Source organism: Somniosus microcephalus, chromosome 2, assembly GCF_052327205.1.
Source record: "Somniosus microcephalus isolate GS21.2 chromosome 2, FLI_Smic_1.0, whole genome shotgun sequence".
NCBI lineage: Eukaryota > Metazoa > Chordata > Chondrichthyes > Squaliformes > Somniosidae > Somniosus > Somniosus microcephalus.
The window spans coordinates 185,154,892-185,170,136 of NC_140988.1; the positions used below are offsets into that span (position 1 = coordinate 185,154,892).

At 45.1% G+C, this 15,245-nt stretch overlaps 1 protein-coding gene across 1 annotated transcript in view; it reads right to left on the reverse strand.

The window, feature by feature from the left end:
• Window positions 1-15,245, reverse strand: part of anapc4 (anaphase promoting complex subunit 4) — a 136,939-nt gene that overhangs the window by 84,853 nt on the left and 36,841 nt on the right. The window contains exons 3-5 of the mRNA XM_085968048.1: window positions 13,532-13,637; window positions 13,308-13,440; window positions 11,694-11,768 (exon numbers count right to left, since the gene is read on the reverse strand). Coding sequence (XP_085824174.1) covers window positions 11,694-11,768; window positions 13,308-13,440; window positions 13,532-13,637 — 314 coding nt within the window. The remainder of the gene's footprint in view (window positions 1-11,693; window positions 11,769-13,307; window positions 13,441-13,531; window positions 13,638-15,245) is intronic.

Consider the following 15,245-nt stretch of genomic DNA (forward strand, 5'->3'; position numbering starts at 1 on the left):
TCAATGGGTGCAAAAACGTATGGCTTACTACGAAACCTAGTAACCCCAGAGAAGCCAGTAGAAAAGGATTTTGAAAACATAGTGTCAATCCTACAGGACCACTTAAACCCCACACCGCTGCTGATAGCAGAAAGATTTAAGTTTCACAAAAGGAACCAGCATAAAGATGAAAGTAATGCTGAGTATTTAACGCAACTGCGCAAGCTATCGAAACACTGCCAGTTTGGAACGGGACTAGCAGATACTTTAAGGGACAAGTTTGTGTGTGGGCTTCAAAGTGAAGGAACCCAGAAACGGCTTCTATCAGAAAAGGATCTTACGCTGGACAAGGCTTTCAGCATTGCAGTATCACACGAAGCAGCAGCACGGGGCGCTGCAGAGATACAACGGAGACCACAAGAATATGGCACAAATGAAATGTCATACGGAACAGTGAAGTGCTATCGCTGCGGCAGAACAACACACGACCATAATGATTGCTGGTTCAAGGACAAAGTGTGCAGACAGTGTGGAAAAGTAGGACACATAGCAAGAGTCTGCAGGTCGGAAGAAAACCAGCAGCAAGAAATCTCCACAGGAGAAGGACAAGGAGGTACATAAGGTGACAGAGAGTAGTTCAGACGAACAGAAGAGTGATACAGACTCCGGAAGCAAGGAGCTGGGTTGTCTGAAACTACATAATGTGATCAAAACGGAGGATCACCAAACTATCTGGGTCACGCTCAAGATAGCAGGAGTCCAAGTGAAAATGGAATTGGACACAGGATCAGCCCTAACAGTCATAAACCGAAGGGACTACAAGCAGCTATTCTCACATAGACCCTTGAGAGATAAAAAGATTGTCTTGAAGACGTACACGGGGCAAAAAGTCTACCCCAAAGGAAAAATAAGGGTGAACGTTATATATAACGGCAAGGAAACACCAAAAATGGACCTATATGTATTGCCAGATGAAGGACCACCACTACTAGGATGTGAATGGATCCGGAAGATACAGCTAGATTGGCATTCCATACAAGCACTGACTGTAGATGCCAAAAAGGATGACGACGTCACACCCGGACGACTGTCAAAAATGCTAACTGACGCACAAGAAGTGTTCCAGCAGGGACTCGGAACACTAAAAGGCATAACAGCGACGATCAAAACAGAGGAAAATGCAAGCCCTAAGTTTTTTGAGGCCAGACCGGTACCTTATGCGATCTGCCCAGCCATTGAAGCAGAGCTGGAAGGTTTGGAACGTTCAGGAGTGCTGTCCAAAGTGGACTGGAGCGAGTGGGCTACACCCATCGTTCCTGTAATGAAGAGGTCGTTGAGTAATACGCCTGGGGAACCAAAGAAGGTTCGCATCTGTGGAGACTTTAAGGTGATAGTGAACCCAGTCCTTCACACTGTACAATATCCGCTTCCGCGGATTGAAGGTATTTTTGCCTCGCTATCTGGAGGGAAACGCTTCACTAAGATTGATCTGGCCCAGGCGTACCTGCAAATGGAGGTAGAAGAAGCCTCGAAACAGTACCTCACGATCAACACTCATAAAGGTCTCTACCAATACAACCGGCTGGTGTTCGGGGTAGCATCAGCTCCGGCTATTTGGCAAAGGGCAATGGAACAAGTCCTGCAAGGGATTCCAGGGACCCAGTGTTATTTGGACGACATCCTGGTCACGGGCGAAAATGACAGTGATCACCTCGCCAACCTGGAGCAGGTGCTCACTAGATTGAAGGAATATGGGCTCCGAGCTAATCGCCACAAATGCGAGTTTTTCCAGAAGCAGATCTCGTATTGTGGCCACGTTATTGATAAAGAGGGGTTACATAAGTCCCCTGAAAAGATTGAGGCAGTAGTCAAGGTTCCAGCACCGGAAAATGTGTCACAACTGAGGTCGTTCCTTGGGCTGGTGAACTGCTACCATAAGTTCTTGCCGAATTTGTCTACCGTACTACACCCACTGAACACCCTACTGCAAACGGGGGTACCATGGAAGTGGAGTGACGAATGTAAACGAGCTTTCCAGAAGAGCAAAGCATTGATCACATCAAAAGAGGTGTTGGCTCATTTCAACCCAGCACTACCAATTCGGTTGGCGTGTGATGCACCACCCTATGGCATTGGAGCGGTGCTCTCGCACAAATTCCCGGACGGCTCAGAGAGGCCAGTAGCCTTTGCGTCTCGGTCACTAACCTCAGCCGAGCGTAACTACGCCCAGATTGACAGGGAGCCCCTCAGCCTAGTGTGGGGAGTGAAAAAGTTCAATCACTATCTGTACGGGCAGAAGTTCACCTTGCGGACTGACCACCAACCACTTGTCTCCATCTTTAATCCAAAGAAGGGCGTTCCGGTGATGACTGCGCAATGGCTACAAAGATGGTCCCTTTTTCTAGGGGCGCACCAATATGAAATCGAGTATAAGGGCACGAAACAGCATGGAAACGCTGATGGGCTATCACGCCTGCCACTGCCTACTGCGGAGGAAGCACCAGCAGTGGATCCTGTCGAAATATTTCATTCGACTATAATTGAATGCTTGCCAGTAACTAACGCTGGTATAGAGAAGGAGACCCGAAATGACCCGACACTGTCTCGGGTATATGATTTGACGGTGAAGGGATGGCCAGCACATGGCGACTCACTGTTGCCAGCATTTTCATCCAGAAGAGAACAGCTGTCAGTATGCCAGGGGACCTTGATGTGTGGATCCCGAGTGGTAATTCCACCCAAGTTAAGGGAGAGAGTGCTCAATGAGCTTCACGAAGGTCATCTGGGAGGGGTGAAAATGAAAAGCCTTGCTAGGGCTTATGTGTGGTGGCCGGGGATCGATCAGCAAATCGAGGACCTGACAATGCCAGAAGGTCCAAAATGCACCACCACATGCCCCTCTACACCCATGGGAGTGGCCCTCATCTCCATGGCAACGGGTGCATATTGATTTTGCTGGTCCATTCATGGACTCAATGTTTTTAATAGCTGTGGATGCGCACTCGAAATGGCCTGAGGTGATCAAAATGTCCTCCACCACATCGGAGAAAACTATTGCAGTCCTACGGACCATTTTTGCCAGGAATGGCTTGCCAGAGCAGATTTGCTCTGATAACGGACCACAGTTTGTGTCCGAAGAGTTTCGAAGGTTTATGAAAAGGAATGGGGTAAGGCATTACACATCCGCCCCGTATCATCCAGCCACAAATGGATTGGCTGAGAGGTTCGTACAAACCTTTAAAAAAGCAGTAAAGGCCATTCCACTGCAGCATAAGGTGGACAATTTCCTGTTAGCCTACAGAAATGCGACACATGCAGTCACCAACCAGGCCCCGGCCATGATGTTCTTTAACCGAAGGTTGAGATCTCGTCTGGATTTGCTCAGACCAAATGTACGAAGAGATGTTGAGAGTAAGCAATTCCAGCACATCAATGAGAAGCCGACAAGGAGCTTCAATGTAGGGCAACCAGTCTTGGCCCGCGACTACCGAACAGGGAAATGGCAACCAGGAACGATATGCACACGGCAGGGGCCACTAATGTACACAGTGGACGTTGGGGAGAACATTGTGAGACGCCATGCCGACCAGATCCTAGAGTCACAGGAACGAGTCAACCCCATGTCTCGGCCATACGTACCTGGTGAGGAACCCGACGTACAGGTCACATCTACCTCAGAAACAATAGCATTGGAAGCTGATGAATCAACTGACGACAGGGTGCTAGAATCGCCTCTGCACCAAGAGCGAGACACTCGGGAAAGGCGTTATCCAGAAAGAATCAGGAAGCCTCCCCAGAGACTGAATATATGAATGGACTATTTTCATATAACATTGTATATTAAAAATGTTAATTGTTAAATGAGTATTATGGTACTGTTAATCTAAAAGGGGAGGAATTGTAATGTATGTAAATCTAAGGGAGAGAACTACTTTTTACAGCTCCTGTATACTGTAGTACCAGCAGTGACCACACCTGTCTATAAACCCTGAGTAGTGATCTGTACAGCTAGTTCTAGAGTAACCCTCATTCAGTAAACACCTGTTGAATCGTTCCCTGCAGTCTGTTGTCTGATTATTGAAGGACACAACATTAAGATACACGGACATAACAAATAGTAATAGACTTCAGGAGGACATAGACAGACTGGTGAAATGGGCAAACACATGGCAAATGAAATTTAACACAGAGGAGTGTGAAGTGATGCATTTTGGTAGGAAGAATGAGAGGCAATATAAACTAAACGGTACAATTTTAAAGGGGGTGCAGGAACAGAGACCTGGGGGTGTTTGTACATAAATCTTTGAAGATGGCAGGACAAGTTGAGAAGGCTGTTAAAAAAGCATATGGGACCCATGGCTTTATAAACAGAGGCATAGGGGGTGATTTTCTGAATGGGAAGCTTTTGGAGGCGGGACTCCCACTTGTTGGGTTTCAGTCCCGCCTCCATCAGCTTCTGGCCAACCAGCGGGATTTTCCTGATTGACCTGGGCGGGCTTAGCAAGCCAATTAGGGCGAAGCCAGTTGCCGAGCACGTCAACCTATGACGTGTCATCTGTCAAGAATTTTTGAAAGAAGAAATGTCATCGTTTGACAGCTCTGTGAAGCTGTCAAACAGTGACAATCTGTGTAGTTTGATGAGTTCTTGTGTTCAGGACTCATCAAACCTTTCTACTTTGCAGAAATCAACTGGCTGTTGGATCGGAGGAAAACGAGAATTTTCCTTTTACGCAGCAGGTTGTTATAATTTGGAATGCACTGCCTGAAAGGGTGGTGGAAGCAGATTCAATAATAACTTTCAAAAGGGAATTGGATAAATACTTGAAGGGGAAAAATTAAAAAGGCTATGGGGAAAGGGCAGGGAAGTGGAATAATTGGATAGCTCTTTCAAAGAGCCAGGACATGCACGATGGGCCAAATGGTCTCCTTGTGTGCTCTTTCATTGATTGATTCCATCTATGATAACTCAATTTCAAGTGGATGGCTAAATTAAAATTTAGGAACAAATATAGCCCCAATAACATTATAGTTGTCCTATAGAGAAATCTCATGGTTGGAAGAGATTGTTTTCATTTCAATTTTCCATTGGACTATGGGCAGCTAGCTGGCAGAATGCGCCGGCCATCTGCCGCCCAATAATTTCCACCAGAGGCCCAGTTCACTTTGTGGGCCAGGCCTCATTAGCATTGGGATGAAGAGCTGCAACCGGAGATTGAGCACCCTGGGGCAGCCAACCGGCTCTGAGCAGCCATAACATCCGGTGGCCCGGCCAACCGGCCTCCGAGGTGCAAGAACGTAGGTCTGTATGGGGGGCGGAGCGCCTGATGTTTGGGAGGGGGAAGGGGGGGGGCGGAGAAAAGAGGAGAGTTGGAGCGGCAGTGGCCCTGGCTGGTTTTGTGAAACATGGAGGAGCGCGCTTGCTCCTCCCGGCCCCCGCAAAAATATAGAGGAACTTAGCTTTGGCACCCTCTTGGGCCAGGCTGCCAGCTGATACTGGTTTGAACATGCATAGTGCATTCAGTCCAAAATTGGCAATCGAGATCCTATGTACATCATAAGACTCTGATTAGCATTTAAAATAGGCCTACCGTCTGACTAATGGCAACTCGAGCCGTCCAGTGATAGGCCAAGGGGAACATTGCCATGACCACAGCGACTGGGCAGTAGGTAATTTCCCACCATTTTCAGGGTGAAAAATCTAAATTCAACCCCATAGGTCCATCTAGTCTGCCATCCCGCTGAACCAGCATTTGTGCCTAATTACAGGAAACTTTCGATTTACCGGCACCTAAATAACCGGAAATCTCGGTTAACCGGCAAAATTCAGGAGTAGGTTCAGGTAACTTTTATTACTTGCCTTCCTCCATGTGTTGCTGTGCAAGGGTGTGGCTGCAGCTGTTGCTAAGCTACAGAGACGGTTGCAACTTGTGGCCATTGTTTTGAACCTGTTGCTAAGCAACAGGGTTTGTTGCTTTATACGGAGCTCTCAGCTCCGTATCTTTTACTATAGCTTTCGGTTATCCGGAATTTTTGATGAATCGGCACCACGTCAGTCCCGTCCGTGCCGGATAAAAAAAAGTTTCCTGTACATGTTTCTCCAAGGCATTTGTTCAATTTTGCCTCAAAGGTGTAGTTGCCTCTACAACTTCACTTGGTAAGCATTCCAATAACCAGCTACTCCCTTAGTATTGTTTCCTTACATTTTACTTTATTCTACCTCTTTTCAGCTTAAAGCTCACGTCTCCTCATTCTGCTGCTTTATGACAATGCAAATAACCCCAACTGATCTACTACATTCCTGAGCTTTATCATTTTGAACATCTTAATCATATCCCCCTTAGTCTACTCTTTTCCAATGAGAAGAGTTCCACATCCTGAAATAAAAACAGAAAATGCTGGAAATGCTCAGCAGGTCAGGCAGCATTCTGTGGAGAGAGAAAGAGAGTTAACGTTTCAGGTCAATGACCTTTTTTAAGCAAGTACAGAGGCCGGGAAAGGAGGGAGGAGAAGAAAGAGCAAAAGGGAAGGTCTGTGTTAGGGTGGAAAGCAGGAGTGATTAAACGACAAAAAGGTTGCTGGTGCAAGACAAAAGGGTTGCTGGTGCAAGACAAAAGAGGGTGGTAATGGGACAAGAAAATAAACAAAACATGGTTCTAGAGGAGCTGTAAATGACAACAGCAGAATCATTACCAACAGCTGCTGTCCGAAAAAATGGGAGCGCTGTTTATGATCTGAAATTATTGAACTCAATGTTGCGTCCGGATGGCTGTAAAGTGCCTAATTGAAAGATGAGGTGGTGTTACTTGAGCTTCCGTTGAGCTTCATTGGACCAGTGTAGGAGGCAGAGGAAAGAGAGGTCAGAGTGGGGGTGGAGCGGAGAATTAAAATAACAAGCGACTGGAAGCTCAGGGTCACGCTTGCGGACTGAACAGAGGTGTTCCGCAAAGAGATCATTCAATCTGCGTTTGGTCACCCCAATGTAGAGGAAACCGTATTGTGAGCAGCAAATACAGGATACTAAACTGAAGGAAGTACAAGTAAATCTTTGTTTCACCTGGAAGGAATGTTTGGGGTCCTGGACGGTGGGAAGGGAGGAGGTAAAAGGGCAGGTGTTGCATCTCCTGTGCTTGCATGTGAAGGGGAGGGGTGTTGCGGGTGATTGAAGAGTGGACCAGAGTGTTGAGGAGGGAACGGCTCCTTCGGAATGCTGAAAGGGGAGGGAAAGAGGTGTTTGATAGTGGCGTCACGCTGGAGGTGGCAGAAATGGCGGAGGCTGGTGGGATAGAAGATGAGGACAAGGGGAACCCTGTCATGGTTCTGGGAGGGAGGGGAAGGGGTGAGAGCAGAAGTGCGGGACACAATCAAGGGCCCTGTCAACCACAGTCGAGGGGAATTCTTGGTTGAAGAAAAAGGAAGACGTATCAGAAGCACTGGTATGGAATGTGGCATCATCAGAACAGATGCAATGGAGATGGAGAAACTGGGAGAATGGAGTAGAGTCCTTACAGGAAGCAGGGTGAGAGGAAGTGTAATCAAGGTAACTTTGGGAGTCAGTGAGCTTATGGTAGATATTAGTCGATAGCCTATTCCCAGAAATGGAAAGAGAGAAGTCGAGGAAGGGAAAAGTCAGAGATGGACCATGTGAAGGTGAGGGAGGGATGGAAATTGGAAGCAAAGCTGATTAAATTTTCCAGTTTGGGACGAGAGCAGGAAGCTGCACCAATACAGTCATCAATGTACTGGGAAAAGAGATGAGGGAGGGCACCTGCGTAGGACTAGAACAAAGAATGTTTCACCTATCCCACGAAAAGGCAGGCATAGCTAGGACCAATGTTCCTGGTAAGCTGTGCGGCCGTACAACAGGCTTTTAAATAGAAAAAAAACGCGCATGCGCGGTATTTTGAATGGTCCTCGTGAGCCCCCAAAAAATTACCAGGAACATTGGCTAGGACCTATACGGGCTCCCATAGCAGCACATTTTATTTGGAGGTAGTGAGTGGAGTCAAAGAAGTTGTTCTTCAATGTAAGAACAAGCTCAGCCAGGTGGAGGAGGGTGGTGGTGAAAGGGGACTGGTTGGGCCTCCGTTCAAGGGAGAAGTGGAGGGCCCTCAGGCTGTCCTGGTGGGGGATGGAGGTGTAGAGGGACTGGACGTTCTTAGTGAAAAGGAAACAGTTATGGTCTGGAAACTGTTAAAGTGGCAGAGGGCATCGCAGAAGTAGGTGGGAAGAGACTGGACAAGGGGAGAAAAAAGAGTCGAGATAGGAACAAATAAGTTCCGTTAGGCAATAACAGGCTGAAACGATGGGTATACCAGGGTAGTCCTGTCTTAGGATCTTAAGAAGGAGGTAGAAGCAGGCAGTGCAGGGTTGGGGACTATGAAATTGGAGGCCGTGGAGGGTAGATCTCCAGGGGAGATGAGGTCAGTGACAGTATGGGAAATGATGGCTTGATATTCGGAGGTGGGGGTCATTGTACAGGGGGAGGTAGGAGGAGGCATTGAAGAGTTGACGTTCAGCCTCTACAAGGTAGAGGTCGGTTTGCCAAACAACTTGCAACTTGTCAGCAGGTTTAATGACAATGCTAGGGTTGGACCTGAGAGAACGGCGTGATACAAGTTCAGAGGGAGGTAGGTTGGAGTGAGTGAGCGGAGCAGAAAAATTGAGACGACCGATGTCACGCCAGCAGTTCCCAATGAAAAGATCTAGAGGGTAAGATGCCAGAGAGAAGGGTCCAGGTGGAACGAGAATTCTGAAAACGGGAGAAAGGGTCTGCTGTGCGGGTGAGGGCTGAGCTTGAAATTTATTGAGGTGGGGGGGGCATAAGGGGATGAAGCGGAGGCCTTGGCTGAGGACTCCACATTCTGAAGTCTATCCCCACATTTTAATTTCCACCCCCTTATCATCTTAATAACTCTTACCCAGCTGAGCTACATTTTTATTGTAGTGCAAATTCCAAAACTGACACAATACTCCAGCAGGGCCTTGACCAATGCTCTTTGTAATTATATATAATCTATAACTATATTATCTCTAGTATTACTTCCTTTGATTTATTCTCCATTTCTCTTTGTATGCAACCCAACTCCAACTGTCTATTTTATTTTTTACAGCTGTCAGGCCATTGGCTTGATGCCTTTAGGGCTCTATCTACTGTGACCCTAAGATCCCTTTCCTGACCTGTCTTGGTTAGTATTTTCACATAAATCTCACTGCCTGTTCCTTGTCCCCAAGTATACGGCTACATTTAGCTACAATGGCCTGGAATTTGTGGTCAGCGGCGACCTCGAAGAAAGCTGCACACAAAGATCTACCGATCTCTGTGATGTGAAGTTCAGCTCTCCCAACCTTTGTTTGAATCTGGTGCCAAATCAAGCGAATCTCCAGCATTCAACAACAGTGATGTCATCAAGTAGGCTGAGAAACCAATCACATTGAAGATTTCTCACAGACAGCAAACCAGGAAATAGAATGCAAAGGTTCTAACTTACTGACGGACTTCTTTGTCTCTAAGATTGAGACCATCTGATCAGCTGCCTTTGCCACTTCCATTCCTTCCCCATGCCCACCAGGCCAAACTTCCTCAAAAGATCCCCCCTTCCAACCGCCCCTCCCCCCACCCCCCGCCGCCCTAGTCCTGATCTCGCATCTTTCTCCAGTTTATCTCCAATCTCCCCGCATGACCTCTCCGTGCTCATCTTGTACGAGACCCACTTCCTGCTCCCTCAGCCCTATTCCCACTAAACTGCTGACCACCCAACTTCCTTTTCTGGCTCCCATGTTAGCTGATATTGTTAACGGTTCTCTCTCTTCAGGAACTCACCCTCTTCAAATTGGCCATCACCACTCTCCTCAAAAATACCAATCCTTGACCCCTCTGTCCTTGCAAACTACCGCCACATCTCCAACCTCCCTTTCCTCTCCAAAGTCCTTGAACGTGTTGTCGCCTCCCAAATCCGTGCCCAACTTTCCCAGAACTCATGTTTGAATCCCTTCAATCAGCTTTCCGCCCCGTCACAGTAACAAAACTGCTGTCATCAAAGTCACAAATAACATCCTTTGTGATTGTGACAAAGGTAAACTATCTTCATTCTTCTCAGCCCATCTGCAGCCTTTGACACAGTTGACCATTCCATCCTCCTCCAACGCCTCTCCACCGTCGTCCAGCTGGGTAGGACTGCACTCACTTAGTTCCATTCTTATCTATCTAAGCGTAGTCAGAGAATCATCGTCAATGGCTTCTCTTCCCGCTCCCGCATCATTACCTCTGGTGTCCCCCAAGGATCTATCCTTGGCCCCCTCCTATTTCTCATCTACATGCTGCTCCTCGGCGACATCATCTGAAAACACAGCATCAGTTTCCACATGTATGCTAATAACACCCAGCTCCACGTCACCACCAATTCTTTTGACCCCTCCACTGTCTCTAAATTGTCAGGCTACTTGTCCGTCATTCCGTACTAGATGAGCAGAAATTTTCTATTAAATATTGGGAAGGCCAAAGCTATTGTCTTCAGTCCCGGCCACAAACTCAGTTCCCTAGTCATCGACTCCATCCCTCTCCCTAACATCTGTCTGAGGCTGAGCCACACTGTTCGCAACCTTGGTGCCATATTTAACCCGGAAATGAGCTTCCAACCACATATCCGCACCATAATTAAGACCGCCTATTTCCACCTCAGTAACATTGCCCGTCTCTACTCCGCCGCAGCTCATCCGCTGTTGAAATCCTCATTCATGCCTTTGTTACCTCTAGACTTCACTATTCCAATGCACTCCTGGCTGGTCTCCCATGTTCTACGCTACATAAACTTGAGGTCATCCAAAACTCGGCTGCCCGTGTCCTAACTCACCCCAAGTCCCGTTCACCCATCATCCCTGTGCTCGCTGAACTACATTGGCTCCCGGTTAAGCAACGTCTCGATTTTAAAATTCTCATCCTTGTTTTCAAATCCCTCCATGGCCTCGCTCCTCCCTATCTCTGTAATCTTGAAGAATCAAAATGTTGCAATAATACTGCTGAGATTCAGAAGTTACTTTATTACTTTGCTAATGTAACAGTATTAAATTGTATACTTTTATTAAAATATCAAAAACTTACTCTGCCCTACCCATCTTGATTTTCCCCTTTTTTCCCCTATATTTGCTATATCAAATTGTATTTTATATTATTTCTTATCTGTAGTTATCTATTATTTTATGTATTTTCTTAGTTACGCTTAAATAGTAAACTTAACTTTTATCCTATATATACAGGTTTCATCATCTATTTTAGTGCTGAAATCCACTTCAGTAAAAGTTGTTCTTTGCTTGGTTGAAAATTATAAGTGTCAGTTTTTTAGCTAACAGTGAACCACAATATTCAAGTTTCAGTGGCTACAATGAGAGAAATCAGATCAAACTTCTGCTTATTGTTTTGCTGAGTGCTCCAAACACTCAACGAGATACCTTTGACACCCCACAAGCAAGGCACTCCAAAATGAATTATCTTATTAGCAGAAACCCAATATATAATTGTGGATTAGTTGTATTACTTCCACAATAAATCTTTGAAAGCATTTCAAGTGTATCAATTTTTATTCAGCTGACTGACAATAAAACAAAATTGTTGAATATCATCAACAAGTAAGTAAATTCACCTTCCCGTTCAAACACTGGCATGACGATGGCAATTCATTGGGTCTCATTAAATTTTAGTCACACCTCATTAAATTTACCTCTTTGGTAGTGCAGGTAACTTGGGCAAGAAAAGGCTTCCTTCTTCATCTATTAAACTGATCGAGGGAGTGGCACTGGAAAGAAATGTTAAAAACAGTAAATATTGAAGGATAACCTGAAATAGCTACATCTTCAGATGTATCCATTTTTCCCCTTTTAAGAGTCTTTGGGAGCTTATATTTTATTCCATACATGGTCTCTCCACAGCATGTCTGCCCAAAGGAGCGTGTGATTTGCTCTCACACCTTTGTTAATGTCGCTTGAAGTTGTGCTGCACGGAGAATAAAATCACGTTACACTCTGACCACTCATTATTATATGACATATACAGCAGTGGTCTAGAATGTTTCCACCATGGGAGAAAGTTTTCTCAGTGCATTATGTATAAACCCATTTATAAAGAATGGGTTTATGATTTTGTTACACATAGCCGCAGAGGAAATCTTCCCCGACATAAGGCTTCACTCACCTTCTTCCTACGATGAGATAAAAGCATAGGGATGTTTAAAATATAGCTGGATGCCAAGCTGGGAAAGCCAGAACAATAAAATGGACCAAATGGCCTTTTCTTGACCCAACAGTTTTTACTGTAATCAAAAACTAAAATACATGTTCAACAAAATGATTGGGAGAGTGCTTTCAAGAAATAGTGCCCCTTTCCAATCAATTAGCCAATCAGATTTGTAAAAATTCTGTCAGTATTGTAGGACCATTTTGGGGACATATGATAGGCCAAATTTTGCTGGAAAAATAACGGCGCGTTAACGATGCATGCCATTATTAATGTGCAAATCAGCCAGCAATTTCAGAGGATTAAGAGATACGCCATGAGTGGCGAATCTCCAGAACTTGCTGGTCGATTCACACCATTCTGCCATTTGCTTCGCACAAACGGCACTCGCCCTTAATCTCCTCATTATTTTTATGAACCTGCACATTAATTGCCCATTAAACTCGCCGCAGAAGGTTTGGGCTGGTAATTAAGAGCGTACCTTACCCTTTAACGGTGTGATAATAATTAATACAATCCCAATCAACCTCCCTTCCCAGAAAGGGAACAATTTAAACTGTTCAGTCTCATTCCTGCATGTAGCAAATTCTTGTTGAGATTTTTAAAATTTCAAATTTTAAATTTTTTAGGTTTTTTCATACTTTTCCTGTCTTTTTCTCTCTCTTTTAATCCATTCTTTCTTTCCCTCTCTTCATTTCTCTTTCTGTACCTGATTTGACTCTAATTTGCCCTCCTTCTCCATTGTTCCTCTGTTTCTTTCTCAATCCTTAAATCTCATTGGTTAAGGAGATACACTGTTGGTCCCACTGTTCACGAAGGTCCTAGATGTCCCGTTGCCCTTGCCACATCGTTATCAGCTCACGCTTCTAGCAAGTTACAGCACATAAAATTTTCAACCTAACGGCTGCAGGAAAAAGTCCAACTAATGGCAGACACCGCAAGATGCCCCACTCCAACAAGATTTGGCCCATATAAAGTAGCATTTTAGTCCTGAATGCCTCAAAACATCTGAAATTGGATTTCACTTTTACAAAAACAAATTTATTAAAAAATATTGAATCAACATAATTGCTACGGAGACTGAGCTTATGTTTTTGATTACCTTTTCGGATCCGTCACCTCAGTCCAGTGCATGCAGGTGACTACATTTTCCAAGGAGAAAAAATGTAGAATCTCTGCTTTTTCCACGTCACATAGAACAATTCGCCGAGTGTCTGCGAGACTAAAGGCTAAAACTAATCGAAAAACAAAAAAAAGATTCATTACCAACATACACAATTTAGCAACTATATGAGGGCATGAAATCTGGTGCATTTGTTGCTTTACCTTTTCCATCGGGCCTCCATGCTAATGATGTTACTTCTTTTCCTGTGTTTTCATTAGGTGCCAAACTCCACACACGCTGAAAGTGGGCTAGACGATGAAGCAAAACCTAAAAATGAAAAACATTTTCCATGGTATTCTGCTGATATACGAGTGTCTCACCCAGTTTTTGCACTGGGTCGAACAATAACTCTGTTGCAGTATAAATTAGCAACACAATGTGCACTATTTGCCGCCTGGATACCAGCTGAAACTTTAATCAACATAGTACGACTGTCTTAATAGTGGTTCAAAGTACAATATTAATAAGCACCAATGCAAAAAAAAAATCAGAAAACCTTAACTTGTAGAGAATGGACTGGAGATGTGGTGTAGGCTTGGGCAAGACTAAGAGTTGAACATTTCTGGTTACAAAATATCCAGGCGATAAAACAGGAAAAAAGGAAGCAGGGGTGTCAGTTCATCAAAATTCCAAAACAGCACTAGAACATAGGGATGATATAGGGATGGTGCCAAAGGTGAATCCATTTGTTTAGAAGTAAGGAATAAGAAGGGGACTGCTACTCTATTGGGAATGCATTTTATACTGTTGAACAGTGGTAAACAGATGGGAGAGATATGTAGACAAATTCGAGTAAGTGCAGAACAACAGGGCTATCATAATGGATGATTTTAAACACCCAAATATTGACTAGGTAAAAGTAATATAAGTGGCAAAGAATGGAGGGGTTGTACAATTTTCCCAGGTCTGCTTTCCACAATGTTTTTGGTCCAACGAGGGTGAGGCAGTGCTGGATCTGATTCCAGGAAATGAATTAGGGCAACTGGGTAATGTAACAAACGGGGAACAACTAAGAAACAGCAGTCATAACATATATAAAAACAAAAAGGAGGGGACAGCAATTAGATAAGATAACTATGGACAAGGAAGTAGTACCAAAAAGAATTGATGGATTTCAGAAGTGGAAAGCTCACCAGGCCCTGATAGCATGCATCCTGGAATGCCGAGAGAAAAATTCCATCTCTAATTTCAGAGGCTCTGATCACAATCTTTGATTATAATAGTTGTATAGAAGACTGGACACCGGGGACAACTCCCCTGCTCTTTTTCGAAGAGTGCTATGGGACCTTTTACGTCCACCTGAGAGGGTGGGCAGCAATGTTCCCTTTAAGCTCCCACGCAGCCGACTCACCGGCTTTTAAATAGGAAAAACCGCGCATGCCTGTATTTTGAATGGGCCGTGCGCCCCCCAAAAATGAAAGGGAACATTGGTGGACGGGCCTCAATATAACGTCTCACCCGAAAGACGATACCTCCAACAGTGCAGCACTCCCTCAGCGCAGAAGTGTCAGCCTAGATTATGTGCTCAAGTTGCTAGAGTATGACTTGAGTGGTTCAGTTGGTAGCACTCTCGCCTCTGAGTCAGAAGGTTACGGGTTCAAGTCCCACTCCAGAGACTCGAGCACAAAAATCTAGGCTGATACTCCAGGGCAGTACTGAGGGAGTGCTGCACTGTCAGAGGTGCCGTCTTTCGGATGAGACGTTAAAAGGCCCCGGCTGAGACCGTCTTCCCTCTCAGGTGGACGTAAAAGATCCCATGGCACTATTTCGAAGAAGTGCAGGGGAGTTATCCCTGGTGTCCTGGCCAATATTTATCCCTCAATTAACATCACTAAAGCAGATTATCTGGTCATTATCACTTTGCTGTTTGTGGGA